The sequence below is a fragment of the Megalopta genalis genome, chromosome 15 (assembly GCF_051020955.1).
Source record: "Megalopta genalis isolate 19385.01 chromosome 15, iyMegGena1_principal, whole genome shotgun sequence".
Lineage (NCBI taxonomy): Eukaryota > Metazoa > Arthropoda > Insecta > Hymenoptera > Halictidae > Megalopta > Megalopta genalis.
Window position 1 is genome coordinate 4,127,428 of NC_135027.1, and position 22,845 is coordinate 4,150,272.

At 42.2% G+C, this 22,845-nt stretch overlaps 2 protein-coding genes across 6 annotated transcripts in view; one reads left to right on the top strand and one right to left on the bottom strand.

Annotated features, from left to right (window-relative positions):
* Positions 1 to 15,718, bottom strand: part of LOC117229363 (uncharacterized) — a 175,998-nt gene extending 160,280 nt beyond the window's left edge. For 2 of the 5 annotated variants that reach the window (XR_013034878.1, XR_004492527.2), the window contains exon 1: positions 15,113 to 15,713. Coding sequence is in view for 1 of the 5 variants with exons in the window: in XM_076526595.1 (XP_076382710.1) it covers positions 15,113 to 15,314 (202 nt within the window). In the remaining 4 variants the exon portion in view is untranslated. Of the gene's footprint in view, positions 1 to 15,112 lie in introns of all 5 variants that reach the window. The other 3 variants (XR_004492528.2, XR_013034879.1, XM_076526595.1) reach the window with 3 other exon arrangements.
* Sdc (Syndecan) overlaps positions 1 to 22,845 on the top strand; it is a 225,044-nt gene that overhangs the window by 191,346 nt on the left and 10,853 nt on the right. The gene's annotated exons all lie outside the window — the stretch shown is intronic.

A 22,845-nucleotide genomic window follows, 5' to 3' on the forward strand; every position in this document is an offset into this window, starting at 1 on the left:
CGACTATAACCCGAGATTGTCAGGGAACGCGATAATGTGCGTGCCGTTTGATCGATCTTCGAGGTGTTTGGAACAAAGGCGGCGGTGTAATTCGGGAGAATGCGATTGCGGCCGCCAAAGGACTGATACGGTACCGTGCCCCGACTGATTCGGGTCGCGGATTTCGATGGAAGGATGCTACCTATAATCCCAACGTGAACGTGTGCGGGCTTTGCGAACACGCGTCCACGAACGAACGAACGAATTAACGGCTCCTTCGTTTTTGTTTTCTGCCTCGACGAGTCTCGGGGCGTGAAAAAGGTCCGACCGGCGCGGCGGGGCGCGGCGTGCCGTTCGGTTTGCTCGATTGAACGGCCATTTAACGCTCAATGAGACAGTCATGGCTCTATTGCCTTCCTGTGTTCCCCACGGAACGGTGAATTCTTACGGATTATTTCGCGCGAGAAACCCACGTATTGTGTTCCAACGGCTGGCTTCGTTTTCACCGGGTTCCACGCGCTCGTTTCTCCGCCGTGCGTTTCCCAAACTCGATCCTCCAACTACTGTTTCTCTTTCTCGTCGCGTCGCTTTTTCCATGGCAAATTATCAAGCACCTCTGCGCGCTCGACGAACTCCTTTCTCCCGTTCTCTCTTCGATAGCAAATTATCGACGTTCTTTCGCTCCTCTGTTTCGTTCGTTTGCTTTCAAATTAACCAGCTTTCTCGACGGTAAATTGTATATCGTCGGAGCTTCGACAAATCATATTAAATGGAAGCAGCTCATGTGCGGAACTGCTGGCTAACTTTAGGCCTTAGGCTTAATACGTCAGTCCAGAAGATGCCGTACCCTTCTCCGCCGCGAGCATCATCGCATGCTATACGGTCAATGCAACTGCGTTAATAGGATAATTAACGGTAGCTTTACGAAACCCGTCAAAATGACGGGTCACTGATTTCGTAATTTACGATTATTCTGTTTGCAAAGATACATTTAGGAGGCGTTCAATCAATACATGTATAATTTTCGGCAAATATTGCCATAACACTTGTTGTGAAAAATCCGAATAAATGTCTTGCTGTTACTTTTATAAAGTAATATAAAACAACTGATATCGCCCGCATTATTTTCAAGATAGAAAACCCACATCGATATTTCCTTCTTTTTTTCTTTTCCGTTCAGCCCGCATTGTTTAAATTGTTTTTGGCAACAAGTAATATGTGGATATATTTTTTTATCGTCTCTAAAATTATATATATTATACAAGAATATAAGTTTTTTAATTTTATATCGTCAGTCACCGGTGATCGACACGGCCCGCTCGACGTGTTAACTAAAGAATAGTGTATGAATAAATTCCAAAAAAGGATTTAGACGCTAGAGACGTATGCTGTCGATGGCTCTCGTCTTCCGGAAATTGATAGGAAAATTCCGACGGGAAAATCAACGAGAAACAATGGCGAACGAAGGCGGCGTGAAAGGAGAACAGATGACCGAGATGGCCGATGAAAAATTCAACGGAGCGCGCCGAGAAAATTACCGAATTCGGGGATGGCTTCGGTCGGGTTTCGGTCGGGTTTCGGTCGGGATGTGTGGGCGGAGAGAAAAGGGACAGAGGAAGGAACTTGTCCCGGATGACGTTTGGCCTTAATAAGCCTTCGAGAGTCTCGAATCCAAGTTGCGCAGCTACTTGCTCCCGTCTTCGACACGCTTCTTCCCCTTGTGTTCCGGCCAATAAAATCTACGATCGACTACGACCGCCACTGTCCTCGTTCCTTCGACGACGTTCTCGACCAACCCCTGGAATAATAATCGAAACTTCGCAATCGAAACATGTGGTTCACTGCCTGGGAAATCCTTATATTCGGCTCCCCGTTTGTTCATCGCTTAACACTATCTTCACCGATCTTTCGTATAAACCTATTTTGACCAAATATTTTTTTATTTATTTGTTTCCAATATTTCAACGAGACGAATCCTTTCTGTTGGAAAGACAAAACTGAAGGTAACAACTGCGAATTGTTATGCAAAATATAAATTATTATCATTGATTGCAAGATGCAGGAACTATAGAGACATTCATTTAATTCCTTAATCATTTTAATGAGTTGACAATGATACTGTAATATTATCAAAATATTGGTGCTTAAATATTGCCGCTATTCTGCATTTGATCTACTCAGTTTTATTATAAATCCATAAAAATCCGCATTCCAGCAATAACAATCGAACAGACAAATAAAAGCAAAGTAACATAAAGAAATGCAATGGCTAAAGTTACAAGATCATTGCTGTTATTCTAATTTGATAAATGACTTTTTAATGGGTGACGTAACGCACGTTCCACTGAGCTTTTAAACGCACAAAGAGGAGGACAGAAAATATCAACGAAGTTACTAAAACGATTAGTTGCAACGAATAATTGATGCAGTCATTAGAGCCGTAGAGCGTAGATTGTAAAATTAATTTTGCAATCATTATAGGAGAAGTTGAAGAGTCGATTAAGGAAACTAATAATTGTTAGAGTAGTTAGAGAATAGTTATAAATTGTAATTGTAATCGAGCGTGTGTAGTATCTGGTTTGTTTCGTGGTCGATTCCAAAACGTGTCGAGGTCCAAATTCGTTACCGACGGTGTCCGGTCTAACGAACCGTAATTACACTGAAACTAATCGCGTAAGCAAAGTCTGAGCACGGCTCCAGAGACGTACTACGCGCCTTTTTTGTGTACACAGCGCTCGCAAAAGGGTCTTTGGTCTGTGAAGGGGTGTGCGCCACCCTTGGCAGACGGTATTCCACGAAACGGGCTAACCCGGCCGCCTGGAAAAATCATTTGCACGCCAAAGAAACCGATACGAGGGGTGCGTTGGATCGTCTTAAATGTCTCTCTCATTATTAGACCGCGAATTTTCGTGCGAAATCAAAATTCTCCGTATTTCTTAATCATTTTACTGTCGCGCGTTTGCGACATTCGCGAACTTGCATGCATTTATGACAAATGTGAGTGAGTGGAACAAACGCGGATTAATTAAACAATTTTGTCATATTATTTTCAACTTGTTGAAAATATTTAAAAAACGAAAATAAATTTTTATTGAACTCCCGTTCGTTGCGATCGTGCTACAGAATTTTCATTTTGCACAAAGATCCGCAATAAAAACGACGTATGTCGGCGACAAGAAAATTTAATTGTCCGTTCGTTATCCGCTAATATGGTACAGAGTAAATACGAAAAATCGTAACAATGTCCAATATCGATTTCATATCAGTTATAATTTATTCGATAACTCTCTTAATTAATTGTTCACACACCTATGGACAGGGGCGTTGTACATAGGCGTCACGACAATCAACGTTGCTGTCCGAACTGTCCAAACAGTCAAAACGAAGTCAAAACCGGCTGCTGACCGAAGACGAGGGTCACGATCGACCCGCAGCGGATTGGCCGAGCCGCACAAAACGTCAGACGCTGTCCGGCGGTACATTAGGTGTCCGGGAACGGCGCGTTATCCGCGAAGGGAACAAAGCGCGTGTCTGTGTGGGTGTAGCGCGAATCCTGTAGGTTAGGTTATGTTAAGACAAGAGCAAGAGCGGCGGATCCTGGGTGTCGAGTGTCCATTGCGGGCCGGGAATAACGGAATAAGGGAATAAATGAATACGAAAAGGGCGGCGAGGTGCCGGACAAATTGCCGGTCGGCAAACTAAAAAGAACGTCGCCGAGGAACGAGAGAGTCCTCGTGCGCCGATGAAAGGACAAGGAATATCGTTGAGATTCCGTTCTTTTCGCCGCTCGACGGAGCTAATCAATTCCGTCTTTGGAGTGGCCGCGAGATTCGTCAGGAGGAAGGAACCACTCCCTCTCTCCCCTCTCTTTCTTTCTTTCTTTATTTCTTTCTTTCTTCCTCTCTCCCTCTCTTTTCCTCCCCCCCCCTCTCTCTACCTCTCATTCTGTGTGCACGCGTTTAATCCGCGAGATTCGAGAGGAGGGGGCAGGACTAAGAAAGCCGGAATATCTCGAATGGGAAAAAGGAAGAGGCAGGGGAGAAAAGTGAAAAAGGAAAAGAGACGAAGTCGAGGAAGAAAAGTTCGCCCGGCCAGAGTTTAATGAGATTCGTGGACAATTTAATTGAAAGCAATACGGGCGGGGGCAAATAAACGACCAACCAGTTTCCTTTTCTTCTGTCCGGTCCTCGAGGAAGAAACGGATTGAAAGAACCGGCCCGGGAGGATCCCATGTTTTCCGTTAATTAAAGTACATAATAACCAGGGGTTGGGGAACAAAGAGGATTCCGTTTGCGGAAGATGGAACCCTCTCCGCCGCGTTAAGTCCGGAAATAATCGCTTCGGGATGATAGTATTTTCCTGGAGCGCTTTTTTTTCACGACCGGCCGGGCTAATAGAAACCCACTGATAATGCCAGATAGAAATTACCGACAATAGAAAGCATCGTCGAGTCGCGAAATATCAGAAAATACGGTAGGTCGTCTGAAAAAATTCGTTTCTTAATTCCGGCGATTTTTTGCTGTTGTACGAATCGAACACAAGGATTCAGACAATAGAATATGTCTATCACAGCTTACATAATTTACACAAGCTTATTATAATCAATATCGGCGCTTGTTATTCTGTTTCAAATTTATTTTGTTTTAAGTTTATTTAGTTTATAAGTTTTGTATAGTTTTTATTGGTATATTGCAAATATTTTTTCTAGATATACAAGGTGTCATGTAACTTGTGGCACCCTGTACATTTTGTATTAATCGTGTACAAGAGAATTAAACCTATAAACAAATTTCTTGGGGTAAAGTTTAACTGCGTGAATCTCCATTTTCAAACTATAAATTGCAATAGTTTCCAAAGAATGGGCATTAACAGCGATTTTATGATATCTCTCAAAGAACTTTCTGTTAATGTTTACCCCCTACGTTCAAAAACGAACAAGCTTGTTCACTTTTAAAGCTTCAGTATCGAAGATGCTTCGCATAAACCTTTATTCGAACTATAAATTATAATAGTTTCCAATAAATGGACATTAACGGCGATTTTACGATATTTTTCGGACAACACCCAACCGGGTGCACCCGGTTTCACCCCTAAGTAGTCTATCCATCAAACGTTATCGTCTCCATAAAATGCATAAGCACACTTTGTTAATGTCGAAGAATGGAAAAGAGGAAATAATTCGTCTGAATTGTAGGGTAATGAAGCCGGGATCAACTTTGTATTTATCGAGTAAGACAAATAAATCAAATTTTCTTCGTATTAAACATTTATTTTTAACGTTAAATTTACGTTTCATACGTTTTAATACGTTCAAACTTATTTCGTATTAAAAAAATGTTCAAAGCTGAACAAAATAAGAGACTGAAAAATGTAATATGTCTTATTCGATAAATATAAAATTAACTGTGCCGGAAAACAAATCAAAGGCACGGCAATTGGTCACCCAACATAATCGGTTTCACAAGCCTGTACGAATAAAGCTTGCATCGCGAATCGCAGCCATCGGAAATATACTACTCGAGGGGTAAAAAAGAAAAGAGCGGACCGTTAAGCTTGAACCCGAAGTCAAAGAGGGGGTTAGAGGGCCAGCAAAGAAATCACGGAATTAATTCGTCTCCGCCCCTTCGGCTCCCACGCGAGAGACTTACGGGCGCAGCTTAGCTCGGAGAAGGGTGAAGAGTGTCCTCGCGAGAAAAAGGACGAAAGGGGTCGGCGAGAGAGACAGCTGGGTGCCGGCCCTCGAAGAAAGAGTGTAGTGTGCCTCGGGGGTCGGGGGTCGGAGGGTAAGGTAGCCGGTTCCACGCATGCTAAGCGACGAATTAGGCAAATATTACCGCGCGTAGCTCGCGGCCACGCGTAAAAAAGAATCCATTTGCCTCTCGCTGGCGTGGATCGACGACCCTCGCTGGGAAAAAGAGTCGTCGGCCCGCGGACCCGCCTCCCATTCCACCACCCTCTCTCCGCTCCTCTTTTAACCCCCATGCCGCCCCGTTGCCCCCCTTTTGCGAGCCCGTTCGTCTTTTTGCTACTTAATTACACGTACGACCCGGATCTCTCGCGGTAAATCGCAAGACTTTACCCGCCGTATGCTCGGGCTGATTCAGCGTTTAGGGGTGCACACCCCCTCGGGATGCGCGACAAGGAAATGCTCCGGGAATATCATAAATTTCACGGTTTCTTTAGAGGACGCGTGCGGACGTAATGGGAATCTTTTGATAAAAATTCAATCCCTCGCAAGACGTCAGCCGCTATAACCGTCCACCGCCATTTTCTTTTCGAATCCGACCGAGGCGGGGCTTCCGGATACGTAGATACAGAAATTCCTCGGAATTTCTCCGCTCTGCTGATTCGCCGCACGATTTTTTTATCCGATTGGGAAGCACTGCCGTGAATGGAACAGTTTTATTTAGGACGAGATAACGAGGAAACTAAACGACCTATCCAATTCCAGTTTGAAACATCCGATACATCAGTTCCTTTTGTTACAAGAATGCATAGTGTCAATGAGCTTCTTGTGCCTACGTTTATTTGCTACATTTTTCATCTTAACAGAATAAAGTAATATTATTAATATTAATTTTATTATTATTATATATTTATTATTAATATATTATTAATATATATATTATTCATTATTCATTATTCATTATTCATTATTCATTATTCATTATTCATTATTCATTATTCATTATTCATTATTCATTATTCATTATTCATTATTCATTATTCATTATTCATTATTCATTATTCATTATTCATTATTCATTATTCATTACTCATTATTCATTATTCATTATTCATTATTCATTATTCATTATTCATTATTCATTATTCATTATTCATTATTCATTATTCATTATTCATTATTTATTATTTATTATTTATTATATAATATATATTATTTATTATTAATATTATTAATTTTATTAATCCAAGCTCTGGTTTTTTATTCATTGTAAGGACATGTAATCTTATGTTTTTTACATTTTTGGATTAATATCACATTTCAGTATTCCACGACAAAAAATATAAATAGAAATAGCAATATTTTGTGTTATGACGAGTATACTCGTCACGCGTAAAAAGTAATTACAATTTGCTGTTTAAATTGCAATTTTAGCGAGAACTAAAATAATCCGTAAATTTTCAGATACTTTGAATATTTGGAGTCCAAGACGAAATGTAATGAAGTAATCAAGAAATATAAATAATAAAAAACACACTTTCAAAAGAGGTCGCAACAACTAACTGGTTGAACAAAAACAAAAGCGACGTAAAAATCCTTGAAAATTTGAATCAATTTGATCGATACCTCCGAATAATATTCCCTCTCATTACAATCCTTCTAGAATCATCCGTATAAACCTGCATACGGTGCAACAGAATCTGACGATGAAGTTCGCACGCGTGCAACGCCGGGTGTAATATTCTTTCCGGCATCGTTGACGAGGAATATTTGTTTTCGCGGGCATCTAGGGCATTATTTAAATGATTGGTGGCGCAGTTTCCGATGAAATAGGACGAAGATCTGGCAGCTCATGTATATTTATCAACAAGGTTCACCCGTTCAAATATTTTTACGAATTATTCATGGGGGGGCCCGTATTCGTGGGCATACCGGTGTGTTTATTGTTTACCCGAGTTTATCTCGAAAACAGCCGAGTGAAATATTCAGTGGCGAGCCAGAATAAAGAGTATAGTCTCTGCGCGCGCGCGCGCGCGTGTGTGCGCGCGTTTTTTTTGTTGCAACACTGATGAATTATTAATGGCTGGCGTGCACGATTTCAATCGGTTCTCGGCCGCGTGGAGTCCGGATCGGCCGTCGTAATTTGTCAAGTTATTAAATCTAACGCGATTCGAATAGCGATCGATGTCGCCGAATGAACGACGCCGATGTAACGAGCTTTTACACCTTCTTGTTCCAGTCACCGCGTAAATTAGAAACGTCGATCGATTACCATTTGTCGGCGGTCGACCCACAGCAAAGAACACGAACAGTGAAATTATTCAAATTTCTTATAAAACGGAACAAGTTACCGAGATCTAGAAAATGCAGTTTCTAAATCTTCGTTACAGGCTCAGATAAAAAAATTAAATTGGTCATGCTGACCAATTGCAATTTTTGAAAACAAGTTTTTAATCATTGTCCAGCAAACCAAATTACATCTCAAACAAAATTTAGATCGCTCGACTCGACGTGCGCAATGCGAATTTCGCTTCGAAATTGTAGAAGAATTTTTTAAGCGAACAAATTGAAGGTGTACGAAATAATTGAAATACTTTCGCCTAGCATTCTACGTTCTCGCGTAGCAATATTATTTTAATTAATCGCAGCGCAACGAGTTAAGGATCTACTCTCGGATACAATAACGATCTCGAGGAGAATCAGCGCGTCCCGTAGAACGAAAGACCGCAGTCGTCAAGACGAAATTAATTGAACTGTTTCTATTTGGCGGACGACGTTCCCGGAGCGGCTCGAATAAAAATCCGGCGGGTCGAAACGGACGATCCGATGGAAGAATTTAATCAGTTTCCGAGTTTATAGAGGTTCTCGCATAAGAACGGCGGATTTCGCGTAGTGGATCGTTCCGTTTGAGAGCCGTCTGCAGCGGGAGGGAGCCGCGGCCGCATCTCAGAGACTAAACCGGAGGCTAAACCGGAGGCCGAACCGGAGGCTAAACTGCGGGCTAAACTGCTGGCTAAACTGGATGATAAAAAAGAAAAAGCTCGGCGGTTCGAGAGTCCTCCGGACTTTTATTGGACCGTTCGCCGTCCGGCTGCATCCGAAATCAAGACCCGCGAGCTCGAATACTTCGCGGATAATGCAACAAGACGCACGGACTTTCGCCCGGCTTCATTAGCATAATTCCCCTTAACGCTCGGCTTGGATATTCATTAGCGTAATTCCCCGTAATGTTTAGCGGGCTAATGTCCCTCCGGCCGTCGCGTCGCTGGAAAAGCCCACCGGGCTCCCGACGTACGATTTTTAAGGGGGCTTTAGGGGATGCATCCTAATGGGCGAACTTTCAAGGAAGACTCCGTGACGACTCGCGCCCAAGAAATCTACCCTTTTTACTACGATATTACGTAACAACGAGATCACGTTTTTGACTCGTTCACCGCGTTTACCTTAAATCACGAACGAACCGCCCCGGAAAATGCGGCAGATTTTTCTAACGTGCCCTGTAATCAAGCACGTGCGTTCCGAAAAAGATGCCGGAATCTACGGCACCGCTAAATATCAAAAGAAAATATTGTTACGAGGATAGACGAGTAATCATATCGAATTCATTGTCATTTTTATTATTATTCTATTATTATTATTATTAATATTTTTATTGTCATTATTATTATTATTATTATTATTGTGTTGAATTTTTGTAGAAAAATAATAAAGGAAATCTGGTCTCTGTGTACCAAAGAAATTAAGTTAAGAATGTTTTCGTATCCGCAAAATTTGCGCAGTGAAAGCGCAAAGGGTTAGGCTCGATAACGCGGACAGCGGAGAATAAAAGAGCTGAGCGTTTCTTTGGATAATCCTGTTGCCTCGGAAAAGTAACGCTCGGTAAGAAAAGAACACTCGCCGGAGTAGCTTTCAATTACGTCTCAGATTCGTTTCACGTTAGCGTTTAACAAACGCGACCGGGGTCGGAACCACGTCCAGTCGCGGCGTTGTGACCGCTGCATAATTATCGTCGCGATAATTGCGCGTGGTCGGTGTGCTTTATGCACGTCGACGCATCTCTCAGGCCAGGAGGCAGCCAGCTCGTTAGCGAAATGGAACGCGATTGCGATCCCAGTCTGACGCGCTTCCGCAAGCGGTCTGTTTGCTTCTTTCGCCCTTTCACCCTTTCGCCCTTTCGTTCTCCCTTCGTGGCGACCGTTTACCCCTTTTTTCCCTCTCTCTCTAACTCTTTCTCTTTTTCTCTCTGTCTCACTCTCTCTCTCTCTCTCTCTCTCTCTCTCTCTCTCTCTCTCTCTCTCTCTCTCTCCTGCTCGAGTCTTGTCCCTTTTGGTTTCTCGGGTTTCTCTTTCACGGGAACAACGAGTCCGCCTTCCGGCAACTCGGCCCTCTTCGTCGATTGTACTCCCGCCAACGCTCTTGTTCTTGCTCGCAGTTGGCAACCTAACTTCGCACAAGTACGGATCCTTGGTATCGTTGCAAGAATCGGGAAACTTAGACCGCTAACTTAGAGATCGGCTAACTCTTTCGTGCCCGACTTATTAATACGGTATTCCGGTGTGAACCTTCGAAAAAAAAACGATTTCCTTTTGTTTTTACTTTTTCTCGGTGAATACAGGCTCCAAAATACGCCCACAAAACCGTACGTCTGAATACTTAAAATTAACGAAGCGAGCATGATATTCACAATATGAATGATCAATCGATTGCAAATCTTTACGCAACATTTTTGCAAAACTAATTCAGTCGACGATTTTAGGAATTTCCGAGCAATGAATCATTCATTGGACTGTGTTAATGTTCGGCCTTCGACGGAGTCCAGCAATGTACTATTTTTGTAGTATTGTTTCAACCTTCTACTTGACGCCGCGCTAAATCGGTAATACGAAACTCGAGTACGTCGATAAATTTATCTTTAACGAACTGTATCGCATACGGTGCGGCATGAATTTCTGAAGCTGCAATTTTTCATACACGTTGCTTAATGCTCAGAGTTGGGTGAAACTTTCTTCGGACGACGGGTAAGGATTAACGGATACAATTTTATTCGACATTATTGAACGAGTGTCTTATCGAACAAATATCCAATCGAATGAAAATTCGTTCGAATAATTCGGAAAATAATCGATTTGAATATGAATTTTAGAATTATGGTGTTTTTCCATAATTGATTAATTTCTTTCATGTTAATTCCTGCAGTCGACTAATTTTTTGAACAGCTGCATCGGAAAGTTTGTTACTTTTGGACAGACCGATCTTATTCGAATGAGTATTTATCTAAAATAATTCGGGTAATGTCGAACTCCGCTCAAAGCTCTGTGTGTCTAAATCACGAAAATATTCCCCGTAATTGCGCCCTGCCGCACGATTATTAAAATCGCTCGCTTCAGCTGGTTTTTCAAAGATCGAGTAACATGCAAAGCGTTGAATTTGTTGGTTGAACGAGCGCGGCTCTCCTCTCAAAGGGCAGCATGTTTTCAAATCGGCGGCACGCGAAAGCTAAATATCGCGTGTTACGTCCGATTTGGTGTTCAACAAAAACTTCATGAATTCGAAACGTCCGTAGAGCCCTCTGCGTCCGATTGAATTGCTCGCAATAATTGCAGCGGCCCTTCTCGATCACCGAAAAAACCCGAACGCGTCGTTCGTCGCTGCGTCGAAAATCGCTGGAAATACATATATTTTTACTTTTTGCCGAACATTTTTCATTCAGGGACTATTCTAGTCTAGAACGCGTTTTTTTGTTGGTATTTTTTTATAAAAAAAAACCCATGCAACATCGCACGTCGGGGTTTTTCATATATATTGTTGCTCTATCAACGATATTTACGATTTATTACAGCGAGAAATAGTCAACATCGATGTGGTGTCCAGCAGTATGCTTCGGTAAAAATATTTTCGAAAGCACATACATGCATACTTTCAGAAAATGAAGAGATCGATTTTTCGAAGGTTCGAGACACCCCGGCCATTTGTTTAATGACCGACGTTTCTCTATTGTTTAGCGATATGTTAAGTGGTATCACCCAGCTGTCAATAGCTGCATTAGCGCCTAATTAAGAACGACGACAGCGTGATTTTGTTCTCGGTATTATTTGTACAGGTCTCTTGGGGTGCCGCGCACCCCTCGCGTCGCTTTATTTAACTTTAAATGACGCGCCCGTTCCGGGGTTAAATAAATAACTTGGCAGCGTTTCTGCGTTCGAAAATTTCTTTCGAGATTCTTCGACGTTGAGAGACCCTGGGGATCGAAAATGGCGGCCGAAGCTGACACAGAAACCACGGCGGTGCTGCGAAACGAGAGAAATCGGCGGGAGGGCGGTGGAGTCGGATATCAAGGTAGATCAAAATTCCCGAGGAAGGGGGGGTGCGAGAAAGAAGAACCGGAAAAGACGTCGCGGGACTGCGAAAAGTAACGTGACGACGAGAAAGAAAAGAAAAAGGAAGGCGCTGAGAGACACCCGTGAAAGCAAACCGCGCAGGTAACCCGAGGGAACACCGAATACTCCCGGGCTGCAACGGAAAAACCGGTGAACAGAGGGGTGGGATACCCGGGGCAAGAAGCGAAGCCATAGGATTTCGAAAAATCGAGAAAAGCGGTGACGAACTGTGTCTTCGAAATGCTGGATTTTAGGTCTCGAGGCCGCCAACAGAAATTAGTAGAAATTGAAGAAGGTTAGATAAAAAGGTTAAATAAATATTAAAACTTGTAATATACAAGAAAATATATGTAGAAATAAACGGAAGATAATTATAAGTTAAAACACTTTGCATCACAGAAATGTGACAATAATATATATTTCGGTAGATTAATTACGTTCCTCTTGAAGTTTACTTGAAAATTGTATAAAATTTTGACGTGTAACGGTAAAATTAACCCCTTGCCGTACCATTTTCTTCATAGTTTCAATAATTAGAAGTTTTTTGATTGTAATAATACCTAAGAAGGAAAAACACAATTTATATTTATTGTGTGTCTGCATTTACTGAAATGTTTAAATATCGATGACGAGAAATCAGAATTTTATTCAGACTAAAAAGAACAAAATAGCATTCGTACTTAGCAGGTTATTGCTAGAAATCTCCATCGCGTGTTAGACTCGTTAAAGTATGGCAAGGGGTTGAAAGATAAAATTAAAAAAATTTAGGTAAATTGAAAAATAGGAAACAGTTGTGGAGACAATCCAATTCGAACGGAGCAACGTAAGCCATTCACCTAGCATTAGTTTGATTTAAAAAAGAATGTAACAGCGTTAACACGCTATTAATACTAATACTGAAACTCACGGTTGATAGCGCATAATTCATTTACATTGTTGATAAAACTTGCGAGCAGAACATCGCAGTAGCGACGAAAACATTTGAAACATGATTTCCCTTCGCTGTTGTCGATGCAGAGAAGAGGGTGTCACAATCGTGATATTCGATAATTAGGAACAATTCTGCATATCGACCGTCAAATGTGTTTCATTTAATGTCGTCAACGGCCATTGTGGTTGTTAACGCGCTCACCTGCCGGGTACGTTGTCGCCATTATAATAAATCCGTTATTAGCAGAACGTATTTGTACAGGCGAAAGTCATTTTACCAAGTTGCGAGCTGCGGCTCGCCTCGTTCGCTCGTCTCTCTCTCTCTCTCTCTCTCTCTCATTCTCTCTTTCTTTATCTCGCTTCCTCTCTCCCTCTCTTGCTCTTCCCTCTCTCTTCCTCTGTCGCTGTTAAATGCTGCGGCTTTGGTACAAAGCGGCGCGAAATTAACCGACGCGAAATTGTATTTCACGCTGAACAGACTAATTCCACAGAATGGAGATGATGGCGTCTTTATCCGGGGTTACAGCCAATGGGAACACACGGCGGTACAACGGTGCCCTACGCGTCGTTGTGCATTTGACACCTTGCTCGAACGATTATCTATGCGCCCCGTTTTATGCGAGCGGAAACCGAGCTCGCGATCCCGGCAAACCGAATCCAAAAACGGCCCCGACGATCATTGTAGAACTCGGCACACGCCGTGCTGCAACGAGAACACGCTTAAAAACCAGCGAAATCCGACGTATGACGTTCCAATTCTTTCGTGCAGGCGTTAATTCAGCAATCACGTCGGGTGTCGACCCGCTCGCCGAGCGCGACGAATTAACCTGTCATTTTTATCGACTTCAGTTCTCGCTTCTTTGTTCGCTGAACATTTTGACGATCTAATTCTATCTCTCCGTGTCACTTAATCGCTAACTGGAATCTTCGCTTATCCCAAAATCATTTTTGCGAGGACGGAGGGTTCGCGTAACAATCGTGCGCTGCTCTGCAGTGATTAGACTGCTGATCTTATAATAATAAAATATTTGCACAATAGTGAAAATATTTAGAATGCAAAGATGCGTGTAAATTGACAAGGTTTACTAGCATTTTTATTTGATTTTTTTCAGTATTTTCAGTTCACGAAGGACACTTTTCTTTAACTCCAATTTTTGGAAAATTACGTACGAAAATGGGAATTTTCATAAGGATTCGCGGTCTATTAACCCGAGAAAGATAACCTACGTCGCAGAGGCGCCTGCGAAGACTGTTGATTTTTGTTAATTTTTCATAGAGGTCTAGTGATTTAAGTTTAAAATTAATTAAAATATAAAAAAATATAATATAAATGCATTTTATTTTTACAATAATGCCAAACCTTTAAAATGACTAGATTAACTTAAATAAATATCCATTGTTAGTATAAAATTGACGCCTTAGAAAAGCATGCGCCTCTGAAGCGTATGGTTATCTTTTACGTATGTTGTCATATGGTTATCTTTCTAGGGTTAATAAGTCTCTAGGATGAAGCGGAAATTTGCATTTAATGTATAGCTAAAACGTCGACGCTTGAATATCGATAACAAAAACGCAGATGTTTCGTTCGATTTGAAGGATTAAATTCGATTTAAAAATAACAAGCGTATTTGTAGTAACAAGCGTACTTATCCAGATTTTTAGCGATTTTTATCGTAAATACATCCATCTACCACACGGATTTATCACCGGATAATTACCAGAAAAATATTAAGCTTTCCTCGTAATTAATTAATTTGCAATTTCACGTGTGATAATTATTTAAATACAAATAGAAAAATATTAAAACCGAAATAACCTATATTTACAAAATATATTCACAAAATTTCCAAATTCTTGCGAATTATATTATTTAAATAATTGTGTTTCACTAAATACACTGTAACGAATCTCCTACTACTAACAAAAAAAGGAGAAAGACACGCTATTATATTAAAATAAAATGAAACGAACCTATCATTATTTCGAGCACTGTTTATCGAAATAAATTGAATAATTTGGAAACCAGATAAAAACCTAGTATTAGTAACAATGATAATAGAAGATTCCACTTAAGAAGTTCATCTCGTGTACAGTTAGACGCGTTGAGACAAAAGAGAGAACGGTTATGGAGTTGACTTACCAGGGCAGATACTGTTAACCGGAGCCAGTCGGCGATCCATGGGCCGTGAAACGAAATGCAGAGGCGAAGTCGTCCCTCTGCAGTCCTTTTGTCGTTCGCATACGAGAACGGTCACGTTCGCCTGAACATCCGAACGGTCCGTCTGGATTTGCTCTGTTACAAGGTTAATGAACCATTTCTGCGGGTGTAGGGGACACAACATGGCCACGCCGCGGACAGGACGGGCGAAGCGGCGGTGAAATCTAATCGGTTGAAATTTCGTCCAGGAAGTTCGGCTCGCGGAGCACAGGCCAGACACTTGTTCGCGTGTGCACACGAGAGCCTCGTCGCAAAACTCGCTTGCTTGATCGGTACTCGACCGGTTTAATTATTCCCTCTCTCGTGTCGGAGATCTCGCGGTTATCGACTTTCGAACGGTCCGGGCGCGCACCACCCGCGCACACACGCCGCACTAAAAACAGAAAGAAAAAAATGCTCCAGTTCGACGACACACGGACGAACGCGTGCACCGAAAGAGCAGCGAAAAGTAGAACATTTCACGGCGTTTGCTTTGAGGACCGCGGTGATAGTGAGGCCGATTTGACCGCTCAGCGGTCTCACACGCCCCTCGTTTATTGTTTGTTTACTCGATCACCGGGGTATTTTGCAGGTGCCATTGCGACCAGATTTCCCTTCCCTTGCCATTCTAATACCTGTTCGCCATTGAATCTGCGAGCCGTCACCTTCGCCGCAATGCAAAACTGTCCTCAATTAACGCTTTGTCCTCGAAGCCATTTTGACCCTGAAGTAAGTTCTTTTACCTGCGGTAAATTACCGTTTATTTACGGGTGACGCTAATTTTTTACTTGGCTTCGGAATTCATTTTTATTTTGCTATAGTGAACAAAGTGCATCGTACTGAGATTCTTGGAATACAAAAGAGTCGAACCCCATTTCTAAGGGGTTATTGGTAAAATTTGGGTTTGTCGATAAAATTGGGGTTGACTCTTAAAAAGTGTCCATCACCGGCGGTGACATACTGATCGATAATACTGAACGCTTTTGCGTATTATTGCAAGTGAATGGTGCGTGTATTTTAAATAAACGTCGAGCGACGAGGAGTGAAACCGAAGTATGCTACAGCATAATATGTTTACGTAATACAATAACTATGCATAAATACTCGTATTCTCCAATTTGTGGTATTTACGAAGGATTTGATCTACCATGATCGAGATACGCTGTTTGCAAGTAATATAATCTGAACAGATTTCATATATTGCAACTAGGATATAAAGCCGTAAAAATAATAGATGAATATAATAGATAAAAAATAGATAAAAATAATATTTTAGTCAACGCTTAAGGGATCAATAATTCTATTTGGTTCTGCTCAGAGGTAATAACGAGTAAACAAAGAACGCGTGGATACGAAAAGAACGACGATAGATTCAAATTTGTAAGCTGTAGATCGCCGAGAACGGTGCCATAAAATCAAGTAAAATAAACGATACGGAAACATAGAAATAACGTAGACGTTTCTCGCGATGCCAAGGTGACTGGTATCCTGAATTCTGTGCGACGATGTGTTCCTACGAGCGTGCGTTATCAGCAGCGGCGATGAGTGTGTCTGAGGCTGCGGACGTGTTCCTTTCACAGTAAACGAACGCGCGGAACGACGCGAGACCGCGAACGCGATTGCGAACGGGAGTAGAGTTAAGATTCTTGGATTCGGATCCAATATGAAAGATTCCGATCCTATTCAAATAGACGGGTCTCGCGGTGGGAACGCGTCACATGCACAGACTGGATTTTCAATATCCCCCGCATCCAACGAGGGTGTATACTGAACGGATAGTCTGATCAGTCGACTTATCGCGTCCCGGAAACCATCTCCCACGGTATCGAGTCTCGAAAATCTGCGAAGCAACACGTACGACGTCCTCCCTATTCTCGGTGAAAAAATATCGGATGCATCGTACGTAACTGTCTCTATCTCTCTTCGTCTCTCTCTCTCTCTCTCTCTCTCTCTCTCTCTCTCTCTCTCTCTCTCTCTCTCTCTCCCTGCGTTCCTTTGATACGCCTATGTTTCCACGAAGATGTAGAACAAAACCTTATTTAACCCCTTGCTTCGATTTCTTTCACAGCTTCGTTGATTTTGTCCTTGTTTGTCGATAATATGTTTGCAAAATGTAACTAACAAGCACCTCTAAGTTTGGCGTACTTAAATAATTTATATTGATAGAATGTCAATCTCAAATTTAATATTAGAATTAACAAGCCAGTCAAAATGATGGTTTTTGTTTTTTTCTTTTACAATTCATGATGTTATTAAAATGTTTCTATGAGCAATTTTTAGATATATTTCTTTATCGAAGCATATATTATAATAGGAATCGTACGAAGTTTATATAATTCCAATATTATTATTCATTATTTATAATTACATATATATAATACATAATATATTATATTATAATATATATATATATATTATTATAATTATATATAATATTATATATATAATATATTATTTATTATAAAACCATGCAGATTAGTAGCGTTTAAGGCTCGGTCGTTCAAGTGTTAATGTTGAAAGACTAACACAATAGCGGGGTTAATTTAATTTCGATTTAAAAGACGACAGCAACATCTATAAGTCATGTTCAGAATCTTATTTACACTTATTCCGCGGATTAACACTAAACTTACCGAGCCGGTAAAAGTGACTAGTTTCAAATTTTGCAATTTTAACGTTTAACTACTACAGCCGACCTGTGAGACCGCTCCTAATTACTTATTCATCTGTGGTGATAATATAATTATAAGAAAAATTGTCGAAAGAGAAACATTTCTAACACGCTTGCTTCTATTCAATCGATCTTGGAACCCTTCATCATCGATGTGCAAAGTAAGAAATTGACTTCGACTGTTCATTTACCACTTTTACATCCAATAATAACGCAATAAACCTTAGCGATCCGTGTGACCGCTAATAGTGATTACGTAAAAGTTCTAATAGGTGTAATACTTAAGGGTTGAAATTGTTGTGATTATAAATACCATTTCCTAGAGAATGATTGAACGCTTGAAAAACTTAATCCTCCAATGTATCTACCCTAAAATCTTGTTCTCTGTAACGTTCATTTTGTCCCGGATTTTGTGTTTCATCTGTATGATTTACGAGACTGTAGCGGCCCGCGAATAAATAATAAAGATGACAATGATAACACACGTTAATTACATTCGCGGTTCGGTCGGTTTCACGTTAAACGTTTCGCGATACCGAGGTTCGAGCCTATTAATTATCGATAGCACGGAAGCTCGGGACGTTGTAACGTTGATGCGATCCAGCAGCGGAGAAGGCGACCATAAATATTCGAACGAGCCGTCCATCTTCGGGGATCTGTACATAAATAAATGAACCTCGCCGCGGCGATCCATCATTCCATCTTTCATTGGCCCCCGCTAATTCCGAAACGGGGGATTCTATAGCGATTTGATAATTCGGTCGAATTTCTGGGTAACGCGGTCAGAGAAGTGGGGTAACGCGGCATCTTCGCCGAAAATGGGACAGAGTCAAGGAAGGACGAGAATGGGGCGTTTAAAGACCCCTGCGGGAAAGAAGCAGCTTCGGAGATTCCTTCAGTTGCTACGAAGTCGTTAACGATCGTAGAATTCGAAACTGGCATAGATCCTGAATTGTTTCACGTTTAGGATAACGTTGACTGTGGCTTTAAACTTGAAATTGCTCCGCCTTTGGTTCGTATCCGGGCATAATTCATCGAATGAGACACGCTGAAATTTTTTTATTCAGAAATAAACAAAATAAAAGGCTAAAAACATTGAATATATCTTGTTCGATAAATGTAAAATTAATGTATAAAGTAAATATATTAGATCGTTCGAAAAGTAATTTCGTTTTCTCAAGGAAAATTGAAAGACGCTTTTCAGCCCTTAACTACTAATTCAACCCTACCTATTAAAACCTATTAAAACCGCTATCAGCGAAATTCCATTCTCGTACAGGTCCCGTTTCTTATTTGCACAGAACATAATGTTAGAAGAACGAAGTCGCTTTCCGAACGATCAAATGGATCGGAAGAAATGTCTTCTGGGACTCGAATCTCCTCGAGCCGGAGTGATCGATGGTCCGTGGACGGGAACGCGAACAAATAAACAAACAAATAAATAATCGTTGGGGGGGATTATTCGCGAGGAAACGAATGTTTCCCGTGGTCCCGTAAAAATCGCGGATCCCGGATGCTGGATGGTACAGTCCTGGCCAGATCCTCCCGTTTTATCTGTGCGGTAGCTATATAGAGCGAGCTGGAGCAGTGCCGTCTACAGTCCCGAGGCCGTACTACGCCAGTGCAGTCGCTACTTCGGTGAAAAGCATATCTCGGCGGCTATCTCTCGGAAATTCCGGGATTCTCGGGGTCGGTTTCGCTGTGTCCCCGGGATTTGCCCCAGGAGCGCTCCGTGAGTATCATCGTGAACCATCCGACGAACGCACACACCTGTGTTCGATCGCCATCGGGCCGGTCCTCGTTTCGCTTTCGCGTGTCACGATCGTATAACCGTCGAGGTGAAAACGCGGGGGCGGCCGCGGTGGGCAAGAGGATTTCGAGGACAACCTTGACCTTAGGGGCGGTAGGCCTGCCTGCTCTCGCGGAGGCAGAGGCCGTGTCGCGGAGAGGGAAAGAGAGAAAGAGGGAAGGAGCGAGCATTGTTCGCGTGGAACCGAGAGAACGGCGACGACGACACTTTCGATGAACAAGGAAGAGCGGAACGTGTGCGGGCGCGATGGAATACGCGAAAGTGGTCGATAACATCGCGCGCGCCCGCGCAATTCTTGCGTTTCTTCCGCGCGGACGAAAAACACCCCTCGAAGAGTCGGAGGAGACCCGATCTCTTTCCTCCGAGCAGAGTCCGAGGCACTCGATCAGTAACCGAGAAAACGCGGGTCCAGGGTGTGCGTGGTGTCGCGTCGTTTCTCTCGCTAGCACGCCAAAGAAAGAGAGAGGGAGAGAGAGACCGAGAAAGAGAGAGAGAGAGAGAGAGAGAGAGACCCGGACCTTCTCTGCCCGGGAGGACGAAATTCGTGTTATCGATCAGCTGCTGCGGCGGACACGCTCTCGTCGAGATGCAATTCGTACGCACGATCCTGTGCGCCCGGTGCATCCCCGGTCGTTGCACCTGCAACCTTGTGACTCTACACCTTGTGTAGTCTGTCTACTGGAAAGAGGTGCGTTCCAAACTGCCAGGACACGGTCTAGGTGGCTAGGGTACGGTCCTTCTAGAACGACGCACAGCTGTTGGCTCCTCGAACGCTCAAGAGGCTGGAGTATTTTTGACCAGACGGTAGCTACTAGGACAGCTGGGGTAGATCATCTGACAAAGAATAAGCTCCAACCCGGAAATACAACAAATTCTGGAACTTTGGAGATATGTAAAGCATACTTAGATACGTATTACGACACGTATTATTAGATATGATTAAATCATCGATATTTTTCGCGTATCGCGCGATAGATTTTGTTTCAAGACTTCTTCCCTATTCTTATACATTTTACGAGTTACAGCAATAAAATACAAATCAACCGAACATCTCGCGATCAATTTTCTACCCTTAAAGTGAATTTTGCGCAAAAAAATTACGCGATGCATACATATGTCGCGATGCTACGTATGCTCTACATATCCTCGATGTTTCAGAAATTTTTCAATTTTCGAGTCGAGTGTCGTCCCTTGTAAGTAAACAGACATTTCGTGTCGAGAGGTCTGGATCGAAAATTGTAGAGACCCAGCTCGAATAGAATAGAAGCTATCCGAATTAATCGGAACGTAGATGTTCGAACAATAAAGCAGTTAGATAGTTACAATGCTAGACTAGATCTTCGCCGATTTGTACGATAAATCTCGTTGTCCATGGATTGCCTTCAATGAAACTGTTCGCCCGAGAAACGTATTTAGCTAATAGACATTTATGACGTCAGAGACTCCGCGCTGTACTAGATTCGAGGAAAACTCTACATCGAAGCAGCCTAGCGCCTAGCCTAGTTTCCGAAGTACAATTTTCCTCGTGTTACGACACCGTTCGTTGACCAAACTTCTCCCAGGATTCGCTGTATCCGCTGTCTCGTGACCTCCGACGTATAGCCGACGCAGCAGGAGAACACGCAGCACTTTCCTAATGCAGTTTTATTCCACTGCGGACCTCTGGGTCAACCCGTGTTTACGCCCGCCAGCACGAACTTGCGGCGCCGCTGCGAAATATTCGTGGCTCGCCTTGCATCAAGGTCACGCTTCAATCAATTTAGCATTTCTTTCTACCGGTATCCCGCGCGCTGTTTCCCCCCCCCCCCCCCCCCGATTCGTTAAGGCTTCGTTCAGATTCGTTACGATCCGACAATGAAACCTCGGACTGCGGATGGCGAATCTTCTTGACCGAGTGCATTTAATCATTTGCGCTGTAACAACGAGTCGGACTCGCGGTGAAGATTTCATGCGTGATCATCCGATCGTTTCATTCGAACACGATAATATCTCTTAACCCTAGAAAGATAACCATATGACAACGTACGTAAAAGATAACCATACGCTTCAGAGGCGCATGCTTTTCTAAGGCGTCAATTTTATACTAACAATGGATATTTATTTAAGTTAATCTAGTCATTTTAAAGGTTTGGCATTATTGTAAAAATAAAATGCATTTATATTATATTTTTTTATATTTTAAGTAATTTTAATCTTAAATCACTAGACCTCTATGAAAAATTAACAAAAATCAACAGTCTTCGCAGGCGCCTCTGCGACGTAGGTTATCTTTCTCGGGTTAAATCGAAACAAAATTCGATTCTTCTGTTATCAAAGTTCGAAAATGAAAGTAAACGGCGACGTATAAGAAGCGAATACTGTTCTAATAAGGATATGATTAACCAGTTAGCTGTTGCAATCTCTTTGAAATGTGTGTCAGTTACTGTGATTATACCGTATACAAGTTCGATGTTTTTCTTATATTTTATCCAAATACAACACTCTTATGAAATATACAATTTAATAGAGAATATCAAAGTATACTCGCATACACGTAAAAAAAAACAGCTAACTGTTTAAGAACGAAGAGATGCTATTCAACCGTATTTGTGATGTTGTGAACGACATCGTAGCGCAAATGGTTAAATCGTCACCCAATTACTCAATTATCGGCTATTCGATTAAATAAATTCGCAACGTACAACAAATAGTCCAATGGATCTACAAAAGAAGAAGTAACATAAAAAAAATATGCATAGAAAAATTAACTGAGAATTGGCATGAACACGTTGGCATCAATCGTACGGTGGTGAAAATCTCCCTTCGTGGATCAAGGGTTGTGCTGCATCTCGGATGTCGTTGAGCGTGAACGCCCACATTTTGTTCGCACGAACGACACTGGTCTATCCAGAATATTTCCGAGTCCCTCCCGTTCTTATCTTCGAGGTCGATTAACCGATTAACGAACGACGTATAAAAAGTCAACTTAATTGAAACGGCGCGACGCGACGGCGTTGGATAAACAGGCGCGCGACGATCGCGCATTTGGGATCTTTAATTTAGGCTGGTACACACAGTGCTCGTCCGCGATTACGGCCCATTATACGATCGAGTGCATATTATAGTTGGCCACCGGTGGGCAATGTGCAATGAGACGAGAGCGCTCTTTCCAGGCCGGGCGTAACTGCCGTTCTGTAAACAGGAACGTGCCATATG